We start from the raw sequence: 20,630 nt of genomic DNA on the forward strand, positions 1-20,630 counted from the left end.
GTGCTGATATACCGGGTATAAGTTAACTGCTCACCCAATTTTGCCTTGCATTTTGTTCAAACATATTTTTTTCATATTTTTCACTCTTCAGAAGTTGACTGTTTCATTAAAGAGTAGGATAAGCAGTGAACACAATCAAGATTTGAAAAAACAATAATGTTATTGTAATATCCTATAGCCTTTATAAAAATAAATGGCATAGGGCATTGTTCATGCAAAAACGAAAGCATATGGTGTTCTTGAGAAAATACCCATACTCAAAGAATCATTTCTCCACAATATGTTAAGCATGCATGCATTGAATTTCAATAATTAATTAATAACAAAATCTGCATTTAAGCTTGCAGACCTTGCTTTAAGTTTATAGAATTATTGGTAGCATGTAGAATCACATACTGAAACTACATTTAAAAACCCATAATACACGTATGGTACATGTACAAGCATATGATAGCATTCACTGCCGAAATAAAACATTTGACACTAGATTGCAGTACTTGCGTAATTTGTATGCCCTGCTTTTAATGTATTTCAAACCCATGGTAGAATCATACACACATCAGTACTTTCACTTATTGCTAGATACAACACTGGGCCTATTTCGCTAGCTAGTATTTTTGGATTCCAATCGAAATTTTCTCATCCATGAGGATCACCCTTACCACCAGGAATTTATTTTTTCCTTCCCTTGCCAACAAACGGCACAAGTCAACTATGACTAGTACAATTACCTGAAAGTTTCTTGGACACTCTGAGTGCGACCCTAGATTGACACACGGCATTGAAAACACTATACCAGAGTTTGGTTGTAGTGGGATTTGAAGATGCAGAAGTGAGGGTTCTGGCTGAAACCAGAGAGGATTTGACAAAGTAATGCTGGAAATAACTCTTTAAAGTTGAGTTGCTATGTGATAGCTTGAGACAAGTACCCTGTCAAGTACCTGTGTGTAAATATCTGCTACTGAATTCAACATGACTGATACAAGTCATGTTTACTGTTGGTGAGATAAAATCAAGCATTTTACTCTAGCAGTGTACTTGAACAGTTCAGGTGGTACGGCATTTCAGTTATATACATGTACAGTATGTCAGGTGTTGTGTGTTCATATTCCAACTCCTTCCACGTATCAATGGATAATGGATACAGTATCTCTGCCATTGGGCAAAATATTACAGGATAATCAGAAATAGAGCAGCTGGGAAATTTATTTGCATAAAGAATTGATGGAACAATTACTATAACTTTATATATATGGATGTGACTCAAAAAAGTCAATCACAATACTTTGAAACTTTTCTGAATACTATATATTTTTTTACTATTTTTCATTTACTTGCTTTGACAAAAAAAAGTTGTATTTAATACATCTGTGCAAGCAGACAATATCCACATAAGATCCATAGATACAATTAACCTGCTAGTGACTGCCTGGATACAGGTTTTATGTACCGTGTCACTTTCAAATTTTGGTTGAAATTTGAAATTATAATGCTAATAATAGTATCATTGTTAAATTAAACTAGCATGTACAAATACTGTACATCCGTATAGGCATGTATGTGAAAATTGTAATAAGGAATTCTAGTGACAAATGTCAAAGAATATCATTGAAGCCAAGATAGCAATTAGGGTAGTGAAAACACTAATCAATCAAAACCTAGTTTATTACACTTTTCAGGTCAATATTCCTATTTATGTGCTGACAATTACCATAATAAAGCAATTTATGTATATTATCCAAAAGTCAACACTTGACAAAATACTAATAAAACATTTTCCTACTGACCCATACTAACTGAACTTTGTCTGTGCATCACAACACTACAGAAAGCAGATGTCGATATGTATACGGTGACACATGGTTTTAATATTCATCTAATGTAATCATCTGCTAACCTGAGCTCACTAAGTCCTGCAGCAATGCAGCCAAGGGTACAGTATATTTCATCTTTAATAATAAACTCTTGGTCAATTACTGGACACATTAATTCCCAAGGCACAGATAATCGTCTAATCTGCATGAATTTATGAACACAAGAGTATACAATTTACAAGTCATTACGGGAGTCTGGAACCACATTGTGTGTTATAATTAATTGTGACTTACATTAATCATAAATAAGTGAACAGATGTTTAAAAATGCAAAATTCTTGAGGCATAAATAGATATCTTGATATGATCGTGACACATTCGTGTTCTTGAAAGTATAACTGATAGTGATACGTCTACTCCTTCTGAAAGTACACATTATCTTGTGAATTATCTTGCGTTATTAACCCTTTGAACGCCATAGAAAATTTTGTTGCCTTTATAAAATGTACCCTAGTCAAATTTTTTTCATAGTTTTGCCAAAATTTTGTTAAAAAACTAGCCAAAGAAATGTGATGTTTGTTTGGTCCAAAATTACCAAAAAAATTACAAAAAAATTCATAAAAATTGGTAAAATGTTGCACTGCAATTTATGTGGGAAAATTACAGCATTCACTGGGCTAATCTGATTGAAAATTCACTGCCTGTGAATGAAGCAATGTGGGCATTCTAAACAGAACCTTTCATCTATCTGAAAATTAATTTCAAATTGTTATATTGTTACCATGCATCAGAGTAGAGTACGCACATGTAGAATATGGTCAACCATATGAATACTATTGCAGCACATGTCAAGTTACATCATGCAAAAACTCACCAAGATGTCTTTTCAATTTGTAACGATGGTTATTTTAATCGTCATGGCTTTCACTCTACAAAATCAGCTCATCATTTAGCTTCAAAGTAAATAGCCATCAAATAATATTTCAAAAAGTGCATCATACAACAATAAATTATATTGTATTGGAAATTCAACCTATTGACAATCAAAGTTTACAGGTATTGTAAACATTGCTCATTTTGCAAGCATTCTCGCAGGCCAGAGCGATAATTTCCGCTCCGCTGACCTACGCAAAAATCAAGCTCTGGCAGATTACGCCGGGAAACTGCGGAAGTATGAATGGGGGTTAATTAATTATTCATGAGAACATATCATCAGAATTAGCCAATCACGAATACGTTTTACAAAGTCATGTCGAGTCGTAAGCTCCTCATTGTCTGTGTGTACACAATCGAGCTTTCAGGGCCTGAGATCCTCTGGTTCTGTTGCACCTCTTCCGATATATGTTGCATTAAATCCGACAGCTTTCAAAATTTTGACTGTTTTTCTGTCATGATCGAGAGCAACGGCGACACCATGTGAATACTATGGCTTCGATAGGTACACAGACTATGGCCATCAACGAACCCTACCCGGTCCCACTGCAAGGTCGTCCCCGTACACTCAGTGTGACTATTTTCGGACGATCTCGGTTCGGACATTCAAAGACATGCTGTTCGTTGTACTCACTTTGCTCCGTATTGGTAGCGTTTTACAAGTCATGATACCGCATATTAAGTCAGGTGACGCTGCTGTCCCGTTTTGAATAGTTAGTTTTTTTTGGTAGAAGCTATTTCGGGCGCTATAAAACTTCGCGAAGTTAACACACCGTACGATCTAAAGCAACACACAGAGACAGCCCATATCCGATGTAAGCACCATACACGTCGAAATATAGTTGCGTCGTCCATGGGTTGAACGTAACTAATTTATCCCAAAATTTTACAAACAGTTTTCTCAACACATAGAAATTGAAAATCGAGGGTTTGAAGTTTCAAAATATCAATATTTAGCCCCTATAATCACATTCCAAATACGACGTCCGATTACTACGCACTCACTATGGAGTCAACAATTTGGCAACTTTGACCCCCCCAAATACCACTTCCGTCCTGTTAACAGTTTTAGGATAAACACAATAAAGTTTCAAAGGGTATGGTAATAAGATTTCGTACTGCTCGTTATTTGTGAAACGGCTTGGGCGAAATTCAATATACCCTGTCCGAAAATTGTCACCAGGTCACACTGAGCGAGTGTACGCATAAGCGTATACGTGTCTGTACCCCGCTGAACTGCAAACCCGTGGAACAAACTAAACCTCTCTTGGTTTGATTCCGTTGTAAGCGTAACTTTTGTGATGAATTAATGAAACATAATCGGACTTGAACAACTACGCAATTTCCCGAGCTCTGTGATTTCGGCAGTGTTGAGACGATCGGGAGCCTTAGTAGCATACATTTGTATTTGTATCGCGGAGCACCAGCTCGAATGAAAGGGCCCAATATACCATTCATACGTTTCTAGCTCCATGTATACCCACAGCACGATAAGAAAGTTTTCAGTGTGAACCTAAATGAAGAGATCGATACATAAACGTTTATACATAACTTGTGGTAAAGTAAATTTATGATCAATAGTTTTGACCAACGGGTTTTACACAGCGGTGTTGTTCTACGTCTGGGTCGGACATTGTGCATAGCGAGGCGTGGGGCCAGCTGCTCCAGTTATGCGATACCCTTCGATATAACGCCCGTGAAACACGATGGGCCGGACGGCCTGCCATGCCTGGTAGCATACAGACTTGCCACCGCTGGTCCTTGTGCAAAGAAACCCATCTTTTCCTTGTGAAATAATTATCAATGGCGTCTTTTTGGTGTGAATAGAGCGGTTGAGTCCAAATTGCGCGCTCTTTGTCGACAGTGAACGCTGTGTGGTGGTAAGCACCAAGATCAGCTCTGTAACGGGCAATCTGATTGGCTCGTAGGTTTTTCCTCGACTATCATAGAGCCTTGCAGCAATGCGTGAACGCTAAACGTGGCCAGTGATACCACGGCTTTCGGCGTTGGGTGATGAGACTCGCCGAAGAGGGCGTGGTGTACGATGATGTTTGCAAGCTAAAAATGATCGACTGTATGCATTGTAGTTTTTTACTCTATCAGGCAGCTGCCCGCAACAATCATCTACCAATTCAATAATACAATGTATTTGTTCAATGAAACAAAAAAGGGCCTAAAATGGTATCAAAATACCAATATTCTGAGTTTTTGTTCACAGAAAAGTTGTCTGACTCATTGATCATAATTAATTGTGGGTAATCTCTAGTACTGTAATCACCATCTTGCAAGTGGTATAGCCACAAACTGATGATGTCAAATCGCCGTACACTATACACAGTGCCATAATTACAAGGCGTCTGTGTTTTGTGTACGGCGATTTGATGGCATCAGCTTGTGGCTATACTACTTGTAAAATGGTGCTGTACTGTAATATAGCACACTACGACGTGTATAAGCAGGGGTGAGCAAATCCTTTTCCAGATCCACTGACCCCAGGGCTTGTGACCAAATAAGATCACTAACACAATTCAAGTTTCTGCTAGTTCACCAGTCATTATTTTAGTAACCAGCTAAATAATTCACAAGTCCATCGGGCTAATAGTAGGAGCAAAAAAGAAAGTACTAGCCCAGTCATTAAAACTACCAACCTATGTAAGCCAGGTGGATTTGCTCACCCTTGATGAGATATGGAAGTGCTTGAACTCTTCACTTCAGAAATTCTAACACAACGAATAAATCACTAGACTGCAGTAGGTTCCAAGAAGAAATCATTGATTTCAATCGATTCACACTGAATAAAATTAATACACAGAAGATGTATATGTAAATACTATATATTAACATGTACACTTACAGTTATGATGTAGAAATACATGTCATTGTCAGTTACTAGAGTTAGAATAATCCAACCTGTACCCAACCATTCCACTTATCAAATTATTTCCTGATTCTAAATACAATATTACCAATTGTATATATATATGGGACCAGTATATGGTACTTGACAATTCCTACTTGACAATTCCTATATCACTCCATGCAGTGACTCATATTCAATGAGTTTACCAAAGTCAAAATACTAATATAAGAGTTGGAATTCTATTTTTTCTTCAGATAATTTTAACTCGGGGTGCTTGTATTTCTTGATTAGATTTTATTTGGCTCAAGTATTCCTTGTGTGGGCTCATAAAATATGTCTATTATATTCACAAGGTCATCCGAGTGCTGACCTTCAGGTCTTTTGCCTTGACAACTGAATTTCATTTGTGTGTCTGGGGTCAAGATGGAGTCACAGCCCTGAGATATAATACAGTAGGTATCAAGTGATAAATGCAGACACAATTATAGTTTTATCGTGCCAGCAGTAAAAGTGTTTGATTTCATACTAAAATGAGCATTTGCCAAACCGTTACAATAACTGCTACATGTACATACACGCAAGTATTATGCCAAACACCGTGCTTTCTAACACACATTTCTTAATGCCTTGATTCACTTTTTGAACTGAAAGTTCCTTGCATCGGTTCAATACTAATTATGCGTGCATGTAAAAATTTTCTTGCTTGAAGATGTTTCTTAGGTTGGTGGCATATATCAGTTTAATTTACACAGCACAAAATACAAGGGCACACTGTACTATACTGTATGTAAGTTCCTTATATGTTACCATACTAAAGCCAGAGACTTAGGTTGTTGGCTACATAGCTCACGAAGGTATGGGTGTTGCACGGTGCAAAGACTAGTATCTGAAAGCTTGGAAACACTTTTTAGAAGCTGAAGGCAGTACATGTATACACGCTCATTGTTGGTATGTGTATGATATTGAGTGTTCAGTCCATGGCGTAATAATTGTGACCAGTTAGTTATTATAAAACAGAAATAAAACTTCACAGGTCAAAATCATCAAACTGTATGTAGCCTTGCACACTTACCAGCACATTTCAAATACCGCATGACTACACAATATTTCCTAGTTTGGGTCAATACCTTTAACACTGTGGTCGATACCAAGAAACATATGGTATGACAGCTCTCAATGACAGTAGTCTATGAAAACAGAAAGCAAGATATGAATGTGAAGCGTCCAACTAGATTCGTTCCCTGATATCAAAAACTCAAGCAAGGCTTGCACAGTGTCAACAAAGTATTACATAGAGTTATGTAGTTTCTCAATTACTGTGAGTAAACTGTTTTGTTAGATTAAATCCTCACTAAAAATTACGGATACAGTTCCAAAATGTGTACTTATTTGTGTTCAACCTTATGTTAAGGTATTACTATTACGCACATTGAAAGTGAAAGTTTTAAACTCTTGCTCAAACTTCCACAATGTGATATTCAACCAGTGTCTTACCAAATTAAGAGTAAAAATCAGAGGTCACTGTGCAAAATCTGGTACCAGAGAAACAAGTTACCCATTAAACTTGACATTTGCCGATATTAGAAATTCAAAATGGCCGCCATCTCTATGTAAACTTTATGGGTAAAAATCAAATTTTTGATATTCAAAAAACTAAGATGATAAACCCCCATAAGTTGTAGATCAGAAAAAAATTGTAAAAATTAGAGAGTTCAAATATCTGACCCTGAGGTGCTTTCTCCCATAAAGTATCGCTTTCTATGCCATGGTACATACTCATTCTGTTTTGTTTATTATTTTGTTTCCTTCACCAGGTACTAGGTCGTATAACTGTAACAGGTCAATGACCAAAAATTAGAAGGAAACAGTTTACGAATATTCTTAAATACATGTATATGAAACAGTAGCAATGTTGATTTTTGAAAATTAGTGTATGATTATGTTTTTCATTTTTTAAAAACCTTCCATTCCTTCATGTACAATTCCGAATTTTTCATACACATTTCTTGTCCAACACATCACTGCTTTTAACATCATACTTCTTTTAAATCTGAGCTGATTTTCAAATCAAAGTGGGTCCATGAACTGTATGAGTGTGCTTTTTATATAAAGAGGTGACATCGTCAAGTATTAGCAAAGTAATGACGTCGCCAAGTTTATTTGGCGTATCCTTTGTTCTCGGGTACCCATACAGACACACACCTAGTGAGTCATTCAGTGAATGCACTCCTTCAGCCTTACTGTTCAATGGAAACCAATCCATGCCAAGAATCAGACTATATGATCCATCAGATCTCACCTTGTGCTGACTCTTTCAATTGTTGTTGAATAGGTAATGGTTCGGCGAATGACGTCATTGGAAGCCCTACAATGCCGATACCCTGAACACACAATTTCTAAGCCTTGACACTTCATCTTACACACTTCAAAGCAGACATGTTGTTCTACTAAATGCTCCTCTAACAATTTATGATCCTTGACATTCAAAAGCAGTTTTTTCCTACATGTTGGTTGTCAACGATGTAGTTTTGACAGACTGATATTGATAATACATGTACACATGCTGTCATTTATCTTGCAGGTGGCTCAGTTGTTTTCACCGCAAGGTGGTGAAAACCTGCGTTAAGCATCACGTCTGGAAAAGTATCATTTAACATTTATATCTGATCTGTGCATTTAATTTTAAGGCCTTACTCTGCTGTAATTTCTCATTGAGTGATCTTTTTAGAATTTTCTTTCATAAAACATCTATTTTGTTAGAAATGCAAATCTTACACCATGGCACGTTGGGATTACTAACATGATCATTTCAAAGGATTAAATATCAAAACTAAAATGCATACAGTGTGTGCAAAATTTATGTATCATAATGCCCAACTAGATTAAGATTATTGAGATAAAAAACAGTAAGGTACAAGAAGTTGAGATATTTGGCCAAAGGACAGACAATTGTACTTTCACCAGTAAAATAAAAAGAGGTAATTTTTAAAACAATCATTTAAAATGAAAAAGCTGTCCCAAGTAAATTTCTCTCAGTCTCATGTGGTAATTATGTCTCTGTTGAAAATACACCTGCACCTAATATTCTTTTGGATTAACTAAAAAAAAATTACCTGTGCCGAGTATGAAAGTGAAATTGACTTATCAGTACACAGAATGACAGTCTAGAAACATAACAAGCCATCCATCAACAATTCACCTCAATGAAACCATCACTTTGAAAAATAAAGAGGTCACTTTTCCACCCAGCAGGGCATACATTATTTACAGTAGTATGATTTGTTTGAATCTTATTAAATACACATTACTCATCACATACTGATAACTGCACAAACTGAGAGACAGCCAGTCAGACAAGGCAAAATAAAACAATATACTGTACATTAGTCCTCTAGTACTCTTCAATACTGGATCGGATACTGGTGAGGTTTCCATGGGAGTTAGAGCTGTTTGGCATGGTTGTGAGATTCACACTTTTGTACGGGATCAACCATGCATACCGAAGCTATCTGGATAAAAAGGGGCCATGGCACAATTTGACCTTCCTGAAAACCTTAATCCTCATCCTGGGTTGCAAAGTGTCAGAACAGCCCATCATTTACAAATTGTGTGTTTGAGGAAACTGGGTCAAAGGGTAGCTGGACTCTTAAGATGAAGACACTGCCTTCACACAGGAAGCTGATCACATCAAATCAGCAGTCCCATTCACTGGCGAATATCACATATTTTGGCACATATTACTATAATACTGCAAGTCACAAATAATAGAGCATCTCTCATACAGAAGGTACCAAACATGTTGACTTGTACCTGGACAATATAAGGCCAAGAAATAAAAAGTTTGTTTCTCATCCTCGCATGCGTCAATTCAGACCCGCCGCATCAACCTTTTTTTCTGCTCATGAGGAAATAAAATGAAAAAAACCGCAAAAATATGCAACAATAGTGCATAACACAGTGCTGTATGAAACAGAACTGTAAATAAAATATCTGACACTGTACAAATATGTCACTGTTATATTAAGCTGTCAAAAATGAGCATTTCTGCACTGAACGTCAAACCACAGAACTGTTGCTATACAAAATACTAAAGCATCACTGCTGTTCATTTATCTCTGTGTGCATTCCTATGTTGTTTTCATGTTTTTTTGCACATTCTTATTGGTTGAAGAATAAAAAATTTAAAAAAATTGAGAAGCAAAAAACCTGTGTCACCGCATCATTTTTGCAATATGTCTATGATGAGAAACAAACTTGCCATGCCATGTGGCATTTTACATGGGTGTTTATGATTGTATTGAAAAAAGCCATCACACACTATCTGCACCATTTGAAAATTGACACGCAACCAACTGTTTCATAAGATAAGCAGTCTGTTTCGCAGAACTGTCCCTAATGTCATGTTTGGTGACGAGCTATAGCACATATAATTGCCATTTCCCCATTTCACATTATCAGATAGTACCACTTGCATGTTATGTACACAGACTCTGGTCAATCGCCAAACTTGCAAACGTTACAACTAAGATAAGCTATTTAACAGTCATCATTGAGAAATTAATTTGATTTCTCAGAAGCTTGTTGAAACTTCAAAATGACCAATGCACTAATACATAAAAGTTGTGTTTCATCAACGGGCTTGCACTGTTGGCTCACTACATTCTACAAGCATGATTTTTTTTAAAAGAATTATAAGTGTTTGCTGTAAGGTCAAACTGGTTAAAACAATGAGATATGGGATATACTAGGTAATCTATTTACAAGATTTCACCCCTTGATAATCCCCAAACACATCACTTAGGTAGAACGTGCCTCAGGGACAGATATTTGGACTCTCAAATTTTTACAATTCTTTTCTGATCTACCACTTGTGGGGGTTCATTTTAAAGCTCTCGGTGTCAGAAAACTTTTCACTGGCTTAATTTTTCGAAATTCAAAAATTTCATTTTTCTCCACAGAGTTAACACATGGATGGCGGCATTTTTGAATTTTAGATATTCGTAAATCTTTGGTTATTTGTTTCTCTAGTACCAAACTTTGCATGGTGACACCCGATTTTTATTGTTGATTTGGTAAGAGAATGGTTGAAAGATTCCATAAAAGGAAAGTTTGAGCAAACATTTAAGTCTTACTTTTGAGGCGCATACTACCATAAGTATACAAAACACTGTGATCTACATGTACTCTGCATTGTAAGCTTGTAAGAGAAATGTGCATCATGTTTTTTATGCTGATTTGGAGTATCTTGTATAATTTGGATAATGATCAATATTGATCTGAAAATCCTTCACCTCAAGGACAATTTTTTTACATATTGGGCACATTCAAGGGAAATGATAAGATATCATGAAATGCATGAAACATAGACAAATTACATGTAAAACCAGCCACTGAGACCACATGCCATGGAACATCATTTTTGCTGTTCACCAATTCCTATAGCTGCCTCTAAAATATCTAATATTGTCATTGGCTACCGTTTATTCTCTCATTTTATTTATGATTAAACCCACATGCAATTATGATTATTTCTAGCATTAAGTTCATGGACACTTCCATCTGGCCTGCCCTTCTATAGAAATTTATGTTTTGCATCACAGACCTCTTTTTGCGTGCAGCCACTTCAGATTCTTCCTCTCCTCACAAGTTCTGATGACAGATGGAAAGCTGTCATCTGTTACATTTCTTAGCTTTCATACATTTCAGATGCACAAAAGGGGAAGAGTTTCTCGTTGCCAGGACACAACTTCCATTCAGCAGCAAACATGACTAAATCATGTGATCTTATGATTAATGACATTTTCTACCCTATTATAATGATAGCCTCTTGGTAACATTTTGTTGAGACTGGGAGTTGGGCGATAGCAATGCTCTGCTGATCATCAACAATAGCTTCTTTCCCCTTCACTGAATACCATACGACAAAGATGATGCATATTATATACCTGCAAAAGATTACTGGTATGCCATTCTGAATTTCTGCTTCAGAGATTCTGATTTTTACATATAATAAAAAGCCTTCTATAAATTGTGTTAAAACCTGTAAAGGGACTGAACATATTTAGATCCAGATACAACCTTTGTGAGATTGAGATGCTCAAAATGTTTTCCAATATTTACACAATACTGAGATTTCAATTCATTGTAGTAGAGTGTGGCATTACCTTTATGGTATAAAACTAGCCAAAATGCCACAAGTGAAGCTTTGTTTGAAAGGCCAAAGGGTACAGAAAAAAACATTTTTTGGGTTTATCCTAATTTACAGACAGTGATCAACACTTGTTACCTATACAGTTTGTAAAAACTACACTAAAATTGTCTGTAAAATGGCCTTGGAGCCCACATTTGGCTGAGTGCAGTGAATTGTACAGTAAACAATTAGGTGAGTCTTGAAAAGATCATTGCCCTTTCTCATCAGCATTTTCCTGTGTAAAGAGTCCGACCACGCCATTGTGGAAGAGAATACAGTTGGATCAAAGTTTACTGGTGTTTAAAGGTCAAATAATAACTGACTTTGTTATGGTCTGTGAAATCTGTGGACACCATACAACAATACATGTAGACTACTGTTAAATCATACAGCACCTGGATTTCACTGCTTTATTAGCCGCAATCAGAAGCAGAATCAGATCAATTACAAAATTTGCATCCATAACTTTTGTTTGTTATGGTGTTTATGATTACATGATCATAATTGGCAACAGATTGACAGTAGTTCCATGTGGGGTAACTGAACAGAAAGAAGGAGAAATTTTAGTATCATAAAATAGCAATAACCTATCACACATTAAATGAATGGTTCAGAATCTGCATTCCATTTGCAAGTATAACTGTAAAATATGCTCCAATAAATTGCAAGAACAAAACTCCATGTCATTAATAGTTTCCTATGACCTACAAATGTCATCATGATCAACACCTGCAGCCTCTGAAAGACAAGGAACTCTTCCATTGGTTTCAAAAGCTAAACCTAATGCTACTTAGCACCTTATCACATTTCCTCATACCAACGTTGCCTGAAATTTGCATTCTGACGAATTCCTTTGCCATTTCTCTTATCCTAGGCTTTATTAATATAAAAAAAATCATCCTTTCTAATTTGTTGCAGATGATGGTTCAAATAAATATACGCTGTAGTTTCATAAATACACATTTCTTACTTTCATGTCACTACTTGTACGAGCATTAATTGTTATTTCACACCTATTTGTTGTGTGTATTTACTTTTCAAACACCATGATATACAGAAAAATGTGTCAGCAGATATCCCATAGAGTTCTGAATTATTTATCAAAGGTATCGATTTTTAATTGCAAAAGCACTGTATGATAAAAAACTGCTCTGTGCACTTTTTATGGTAATGCCAATTTTACATTCTGGCAATTAAAATTCTGATTACTACGGACAATCTACATTATTTATTCAACACCTCCATATGCACTCACCAATACTTGAGTAACAATTGTTTTCAAGTTGAAAAAGGTTTTTTCCCATGCCGCCTCCCAACAAATACGACTGTGCCCGTAAGGTACACTTCAACAATTCGAAAATAATTCAATTTGAAAGTAAAATTGACCTCATCATTTTGAAATGACCCCTGGTCTAGGGCAAGTCCTTGATTGGTGACGGAGTTGTTTTTGGTAGCCTGTACAAACAAATGTCTCGTCGGCTGCTCAATATAGAGTCATGATTGCCAGTCATTTATCAGTTTCACAAAAAAAAACACGTAAGACACCTGTGCCAGAACTGAAACCGCTCGCACAGATAACACGAAAGTGTGGCAGCAGATTTGATATACCTTCAACCTAATAATATCTACATATTCATACGTGCTCACAATCTAACATTGACAAGTCGCGAGCATCCTTGAACAAACTGAGAATCAAGGAATTATGAAAACTGCAATCAAAACACAGCCGGTCGACCGGGAGAAACAGTAACAAAAGCAGTGTTAGAAGCAACACGCTTTATAACATATCCAATGATTGTTCAAGCTATCACTTCAAGAATTCGTAGCAATAGTAACCTCTCGGCAAGCAAACAATACGCTCACTTCGTCTTTACTGTCACGTAATCTCGGCGGCTCTATTTTCGAAGCCATTTTTATACAGCATCTTTTCTTCGGTGGCGTACGCTCGCCCGACACTTCAAAAATAAATGGATAGTTTGATGTGCCTTCGACACACACTTACCAGAACTAAGACTGTTGTTTTCCTGAAAAATTGGAGGATCAGAAGAGCTTCTTTCTCTTTGTTTATCTCTTCTGTCAATTATTGGAGAACTCCGAGCAGAACTCGCCATGACAGTCTGTCTGCCGAGAATATCCTTTTTCGGGGTCGGCTACACCCGGAAGTTATCGTTCGGGAGGCGACACTATTATCAAAGGGGTGGACGAGATATAATTTCCATTCAATAAACCCGGTGCATGACTCGAGAAAGTTCGCCCTTTTTTCAATATTTCCCAATAAAGATGAATTTTACGGCAAAAAATTTAAAATTTGAAACACAAATGGTGGGACGATTTCGGATTTCCTTGTAGAGTACAGCAAAGAAATGCAACAACATTTCCCTACACATTACTTTAATGGACTGGTCGTAGCAGTGTTATATTTCCCAAGTGCAGGAAGCTGGCAATATTGCCTGCAAAAATCTCACTAGGTGCTTATCATGTGTCTATGACGTGAATCTGATGTTGTTAAAGGTTAAAACAATGATATATTTCTCTTTCGACAGTAGAATGCACACACTAGTTTGCTTTCCAATTTCAAAACTGCAGAGGCCCGTTCACTCGGGATACCATTGGTTAATCAGTATCATGTGATCTTTTCCAGCTTGAGCGCATGCTCACATCGCTTCTTTGCAACAGGAAAAAATTTGAACTTCAACCCCGACAAACAGACACCAATGTGGAAGCAAAGATCGTAAGTATTTTGGGTAATTTTGGCACATTTTATCATCGAAACCATAGGTTGACTTTAACATCGTTCGTATTAAGGTCTGCTTATGTCTTTGCATATGATCGCGTTCAAAAATGTCGGAGTTTTCACACGGTCGTTGGCATTTGTTCGGCATGTTGTGACGAACTTTTGCTGGCCACAGGATGTCAAGTATATATCGCACGTTGGCGCCGAGGACTGTACGACTTGCCATTTTCCAGTAGAATTTTGTCAGATTTTACCTTGCCATGCCTAAATTTCGATTGTTTATTAGTTTTGAAGGTTGTTCAAGCTTGTATCTGATATTTGAATGACGAAATACCTGTTCTAAAACTCGGTATCCGGTAAAACAGAACGATGAATGAAACCCTATGATAGGTGACAGTACAAACTGCAGATGCTGTTGGACAACATGCTTTGACAGCGGCACACTGTATAACGCCAGCTATCGCCGGGAAAGCTAGGTGTTTCAGTGTTATCCGCTCAACTTTTACCACTTTCAAATGATATGCTGTTATCTGCTTCGATTTTTACTGAACGGCAGTACGTATCGATTTAACCATTGAAACGGTTTATTTAGAGGTGATGGTGTCGATGGTTTCACTCACGTTGACAAGGCCGCCCAAGGTCACGTATTATCCTCCTTTTGGGGTGATGTCTGACCTTAATATTCGAAGAGTTTAGAGATGTACTTCAAACTTCTTCGTGACCTGAACTCAGAACATCAGTTACTCTGAGTGTTTCATGAATCATAATTATAGTGCTTGTTATTATTATAAATTATAGACAAGTTTACAAAATAATTAATCCTCTTTCTACCGGGCTCCATTAACAAACCATACAAATAAATACAACGTGGGAGAAAGAGGATTGAGGAATAATACTGTTTGAACAATTTGTACTTTACTTTTGATGTAAGCAGTTTACTACTGTATATGTTTAATTTAATTAAATAACGTTTTTTTAAATAAAGTAACATAAACATTCTTAATTTTATGAAATTATAGGTAATGATATAATTCCACCAAAGTGGGACCCCCCAAAGTAACTGATGTCATTTCTTCAAATAAGGGAGTGTGTGAATATATTTTAGTAAGGGTTCACTTATTGCCCAGTATAATTAACGTTACACAATGCTGAATTGAAGTTGAATTGAATTTCAGTCAGCTGTAAACCAAGACTTCAAGGTCATGCTGATCATAATCAGTTCAGAAACAAAATATTTCTTTTCTCTTTCACTGTTATTGTGGTTATCCATTCCTAAAATATTGCAGCTCTGTATGATATGTCAGAATGGATGCTCTTTATGACAGTTTATACAGACAGACAACTGAGATATCCAGACATTTCAAAAGAAAGCCAACATTGGTAGACCATCCATGCTGTACCGTGTCTTTTCAAACGCCTTCAAGACAGCTTCACAAAAGGCATCTGATGTGGACAGTAGGCACATTGTGTTTAGAGGCAGTATATGGATAAGGTGTACTTGTCTATACAATATGCCAGTAAAACCAATTCATGTGAGAAAGCTATGCTGTAAAATAGGAGCTTACTTTAGACATCAGCTGTTTTAAAAAACCTACTCTTGGGTGTGTGAGAAAATTGTTTAAAAAAATATTCAGAGATTAATTCAAAAAGTTCATTCAAGCTTTATCTTTGTGAACTTCAGATTGAATATGTTGCATTGAGGTTAAAATCTGTGAACAAAATATTGTTTATTATCTCAGTATGTTGACAAAAGATCAAATTATCATCTGAATATACAAGATACAAAATCTAAATATGGTGAGAAAATTAAATTTAAAATCTGTTTGAAATTGATATGGGTAAAATTAATCACAATGGACAGGATGAATGTTACCAGAGAAAAGTTTATATGTTGAGTAATTAGGTCAGATTGACAGGAAAGAAAAGAAATATAGAAGGAATTATTTGTCAGGGCACACAAGCAGACTTTGTGATCAGTGTATAATTTCCTTGGTCAGGGAAAAAAATTGGCAACAGTTTCTTGAATCATGTTTGTGAAAAGGAAGCTGCAGTTGAGCTAATGCAAAGCTATTTTACATGGTCAACAAGAAACTTTAGAAACAGTGAAAGCAACATGATTCAGTCTTCAGCTTCCTTGATATATCGTTTCAATTACATTAAATTAATTTTTTGTTTTATTTTAAAGAAATAAATATCAAAAATAGCTAATTTTTCCTTGTCCAAATATGTGCTTCAGCGGCATGATACCCTTGCCACATAATATAATAGTTTACTAATATTCATCGTCAAACACAGTGTCACTAGTCCTAATCAAACTGTATTTTAGGCACTTCCAAAACATACATTTACCTAGCAAAAATGAACTGTTCAGATCTTATTGGAGTATATATCATATGCGAATCAAAAGTGCCCCAACTTTATAAGTTTTCTTGTAAAAATTCATAACTCTGTTGAAAGAATTTATTTGTATTTATATGCTGAAGACAATGCCCTATCTCAGTCAGGGTAAGTAGACTGAATGTTGTTAATATTTTCAAACGTTATTGACATGTGAATAATGATATAACTAATTGCCAAACTTTGTAGATCCATATATTCAGAAAGTGCTCCAATAATTCTTTTGAAAAATATTTAGTTTGGTGCAAAGAAGAAACATTTAGCATTGCATAAGACTTAATATACTGTAGATAGGGTACATAATTATTGTGGTTTGCTAAGAGACTTTTAACATTTTAATTGAAGAGTAGCCAAGAGCCAAATAAATCAATAAAGCTTTAGTGGTCATAAGAGAATGTGTAGTCATTGTATGACACTGTTAAAATGTCTTTTGTACTGGAAGGACAGTGGATAAAATTATTTTATGCATACTGATGATGAACAAATATGTGAAGTAATGGAGAATATTACCAGCATATCTGCTGTAGTTTTTGGATCATAAACAACGGTCACCAAATCTTTTTGACTATAAATGTCAAAATTTGTACTCTTAATGTAAAGAATGTCTCATTCCAATATGTTACACAATTTGTATATGACAAAAATTTTATGCAGAACACAGCAGAGCAGTTGAGAAAACCAGTATTTAGGTCACACTTTGTCTAATGTATTTTCCATCTTCAATAAAACTTGCCATCAGTTACTGTAGAGAATCTCTTCAATTCACCTTTGTTGGTGTCGGATGTCGCCAATCTACAACCAAGAGCTGTGGATAACTTTTCTTCATTGCAAAATTACATGAAATGTTTTACTACACATGGCTGTATGAATAATATCAAGTTGTGCATAGTGCATAAAAGTGCCAGCATCTTGAAATATTGCTAGTTTGTACAAAGGTCAGCTGTATAATTTAAGTTAACATTTACTTGACTCATTGAACATGACTCTAATCTGCCTCACAAACTAAACATGTACTATGAAATAGCTTACTCCTACAGTATTCCTTGTTCACCATATCACACTTACCAGTGAGGCCAAATGAAAAATGTGTGTTTCTGGTGACCTAATCTTTCGTAGAAAAACCTACCGACCAAAGACATTTTTTTTTCATTTTCAAAATTTTTTTAGTGAATTCTGTAAATCGTACTGTATTTTATGGTTCTTAGCCAACCAAAAGAAAAATAAACAAATAATTTCCTCCGCCTACCTACCCTGGAGGCATGTTACAGGAAACACAACATTTTTTTTGGCGCTGGCCTGAGTTTCATATGCATACTGTCTGTAGTCAAATTTTATCCAGCTCAGGTAATGTCAAGCCCATTCCTTGGTTGCATGACATAACATCAAATGTTTATTTAAAGTTATGCCTCTTCATTGCACAATTAATCATGCAGTGACATCAGTAAATTATTATTTTTTATCTTATTTTTAAGTTTAATGGGTCATATGTTATGTGGTTACTTGTCTATGGATGTAGACTGAGGGTTTATGGGGGAGTGATGATATGTTTAATTTCTATAACTCATATCACATTATCTTTTCAAATTTTGCTTCATTATTTTTTCACAGCAGGCTTTTTAGGGTTGTTATGTCAGGTATAGGTATATTTAAATTTCAAATTAATCAAAATTATTTTATGCAGCTTTGTCTGATCTTACCATAGCATTGATGTTGCAAATAAAATTTCTGTGTAGAATTGTCTGAACAGAAAAGAAACCACTGCCTGAGGAAGGTTTCAAGTATGGGCCTCCGTACATCCACAGAAATGTTAAAAGATTGCTGTATTTGGAAAATATAATGTGAAAAAATTTAAATTAATTTGAAGTGTTGTAGGTTTGTGCAATGATATTTGCTGCCAAACAAGTTTCATGTATGAATTCAGATAATTAACAAACCATTGATGGAAATAACAAGCTGACATACTGCTACAATGCAATATCAGATCAAAAAAATCAATTCCTAAGAGTTTTCAAAGCTCATGTGCCACGCATACTAAGAGTTACATGGAATGTCACCAATATCTTGTGATAGACATTATCAAATTTAAATATTATCAGCTTTTTCTTTCACAGGAATATTATCTACCTTTTTAATTTCTTAAATAATCTTTCAAAAGATGTGGGCATGACCATACAGTAATTTGAATCATGATCGAGTAGGTTAATGTTGTCAGGTGACAATGCTGGCACATTTGATATGCAAGTGTGTCGGGGACTTCTATTTCAATGTCATTAACATCAAGAGGTCTTGAACTCCCTGCTTGATTTGCTTTCTCCAATCACATCCCGACGTCTTACTCACGATGACATCATCACTCCCATCTGTTTGAATGATGCTCACTTTCCTCCGGTGATAGACGTCCAGCTTTTGCAGGCTTGTTCCTTCCTCCGTCGTGTTCTGTATAATATTTCCCGTCGTAGGGTATTTCTAGTATCTTCCATTTGCCATGGCTTCGTCAGAGAGTAGTCTCACAGACAGGTAGATATATGTTAATATTTCTCTTTCCCCCATATCGTCAATTGGTTATGTCATTCACATGGTTTATCCCTTTAGGGTTAATTTCAGGTGATATGTTGAATGATAATTTTCTTTCACAATAATTAGTAGTGATGCAATTTGTTCACACTCTATAAATTCTACAGATTTCTCATTTTACAACCTATGCGTCTGTACATTACTTCCAGGATGCTGTGTCAATAGAGTGCATCCATATTTGCCTCAGGCCCCTGTCCTTGATGCATTCATGCAGAATATAAAACATCTGATTTCCAAATTTTAATATTTGCTTTGAATTGAGTGATAAATTGTTCATGCTCTGCAAATGTCTTCAGCTGGCTTTGTGTCTATTTTAAAATGAAGACACGACTGTGGTGATGTCAAATTTCATGCCTTGCATCCAGATCACATGCTCTCTCAGCTACCGGTACATGCATGTGTCGTTCCCTGTCTGGTGAATACAGCCGTCACATTTTTTTCCCATGTTGAAAGAACACTTATCCTGTATCCCATAGATGTAGGCATTAACCTGTCTGCTCTAGATACAAGATTTGTGAGGTGTCTCCGAGAAATTACAAATTCAGAGCAATGAGTCAGCCAGTCTAGTCGTTGAGAATGTATGTGTCATTGGCATACTAATGTATTCAATGAGATTAAGAAAAGATGTGACAGCTACTCGTAGTGTCAGCCAGAAATATCAGACATGTTTGAATAATATATCAGAGTCTTCTTAGTTTTTGTGTAGTATCATAGAGATCTGTCCAGAAAATGTCTCATTTTCTCCATGCATAATGCAATCTCCCTCTATCCTAAGGTGATATTCAGACCAGCATTATTAGCAGTCTCAAGTGCAGCATCTTCATGTAATTTACATACAGACAGTGCAGTGTAGAGTCTGTATTGTTGCTTGAAGCCTAGTATACATTATAAAGCTCCAGAAAAATGTCTTCAAATATCAAATTTTGACCATAGGTAAATTAATACGTAACTAGACTATGAGAAGAACTTTTATATATTGCAAATTCAAGAAGAACAGGGATGTTTACTATCTGAATAAACATTGTTTCAAATTAAATGATTAAATTTTGAAGTACATGTAAAGGATTTGATCATTATGGTAAATTGTTACTTTGCATGTAAGAGATGTACCTGCTAAAATTGTGAAAT

The 20,630-nt window shown here is 35.9% G+C and overlaps 2 protein-coding genes across 22 annotated transcripts in view; one reads left to right on the forward strand and one right to left on the reverse strand.

Moving 5' to 3' along the window:
* LOC139133006 (phosphatase and actin regulator 1-like) overlaps positions 1–13,966 on the reverse strand; it is a 98,511-nt gene extending 84,545 nt beyond the window's left edge. For all 3 annotated transcript variants that reach the window (XM_070699349.1, XM_070699347.1, XM_070699346.1), the window contains exon 1: positions 13,800–13,966. In XM_070699349.1, coding sequence (XP_070555450.1) covers positions 13,800–13,908 — 109 coding nt within the window. In that variant the 5' untranslated portion in view covers positions 13,909–13,966. The remainder of the gene's footprint in view (positions 1–13,799) is intronic.
* Positions 1–20,630, forward strand: part of LOC139133009 (microtubule-associated protein RP/EB family member 3-like) — a 67,125-nt gene that overhangs the window by 15,027 nt on the left and 31,468 nt on the right. For 8 of the 19 annotated variants that reach the window (XM_070699377.1, XM_070699375.1, XM_070699372.1 and 5 more), the window contains one exon: positions 14,439–14,528. The exons of 3 other annotated variants lie outside the window; for them this stretch is intronic. In XM_070699377.1, coding sequence (XP_070555478.1) covers positions 14,512–14,528 — 17 coding nt within the window. In that variant the 5' untranslated portion in view covers positions 14,439–14,511. Of the gene's footprint in view, positions 1–14,438; positions 14,529–19,304; positions 19,446–20,630 lie in introns of those variants that run through there. 8 more of the 19 variants (XM_070699362.1, XM_070699354.1, XM_070699367.1 and 5 more) reach the window with 6 other exon arrangements.

Source organism: Ptychodera flava, chromosome 5 (genome assembly GCF_041260155.1).
Source record: "Ptychodera flava strain L36383 chromosome 5, AS_Pfla_20210202, whole genome shotgun sequence".
NCBI classification, from domain to species: Eukaryota; Metazoa; Hemichordata; class Enteropneusta; family Ptychoderidae; genus Ptychodera; species Ptychodera flava.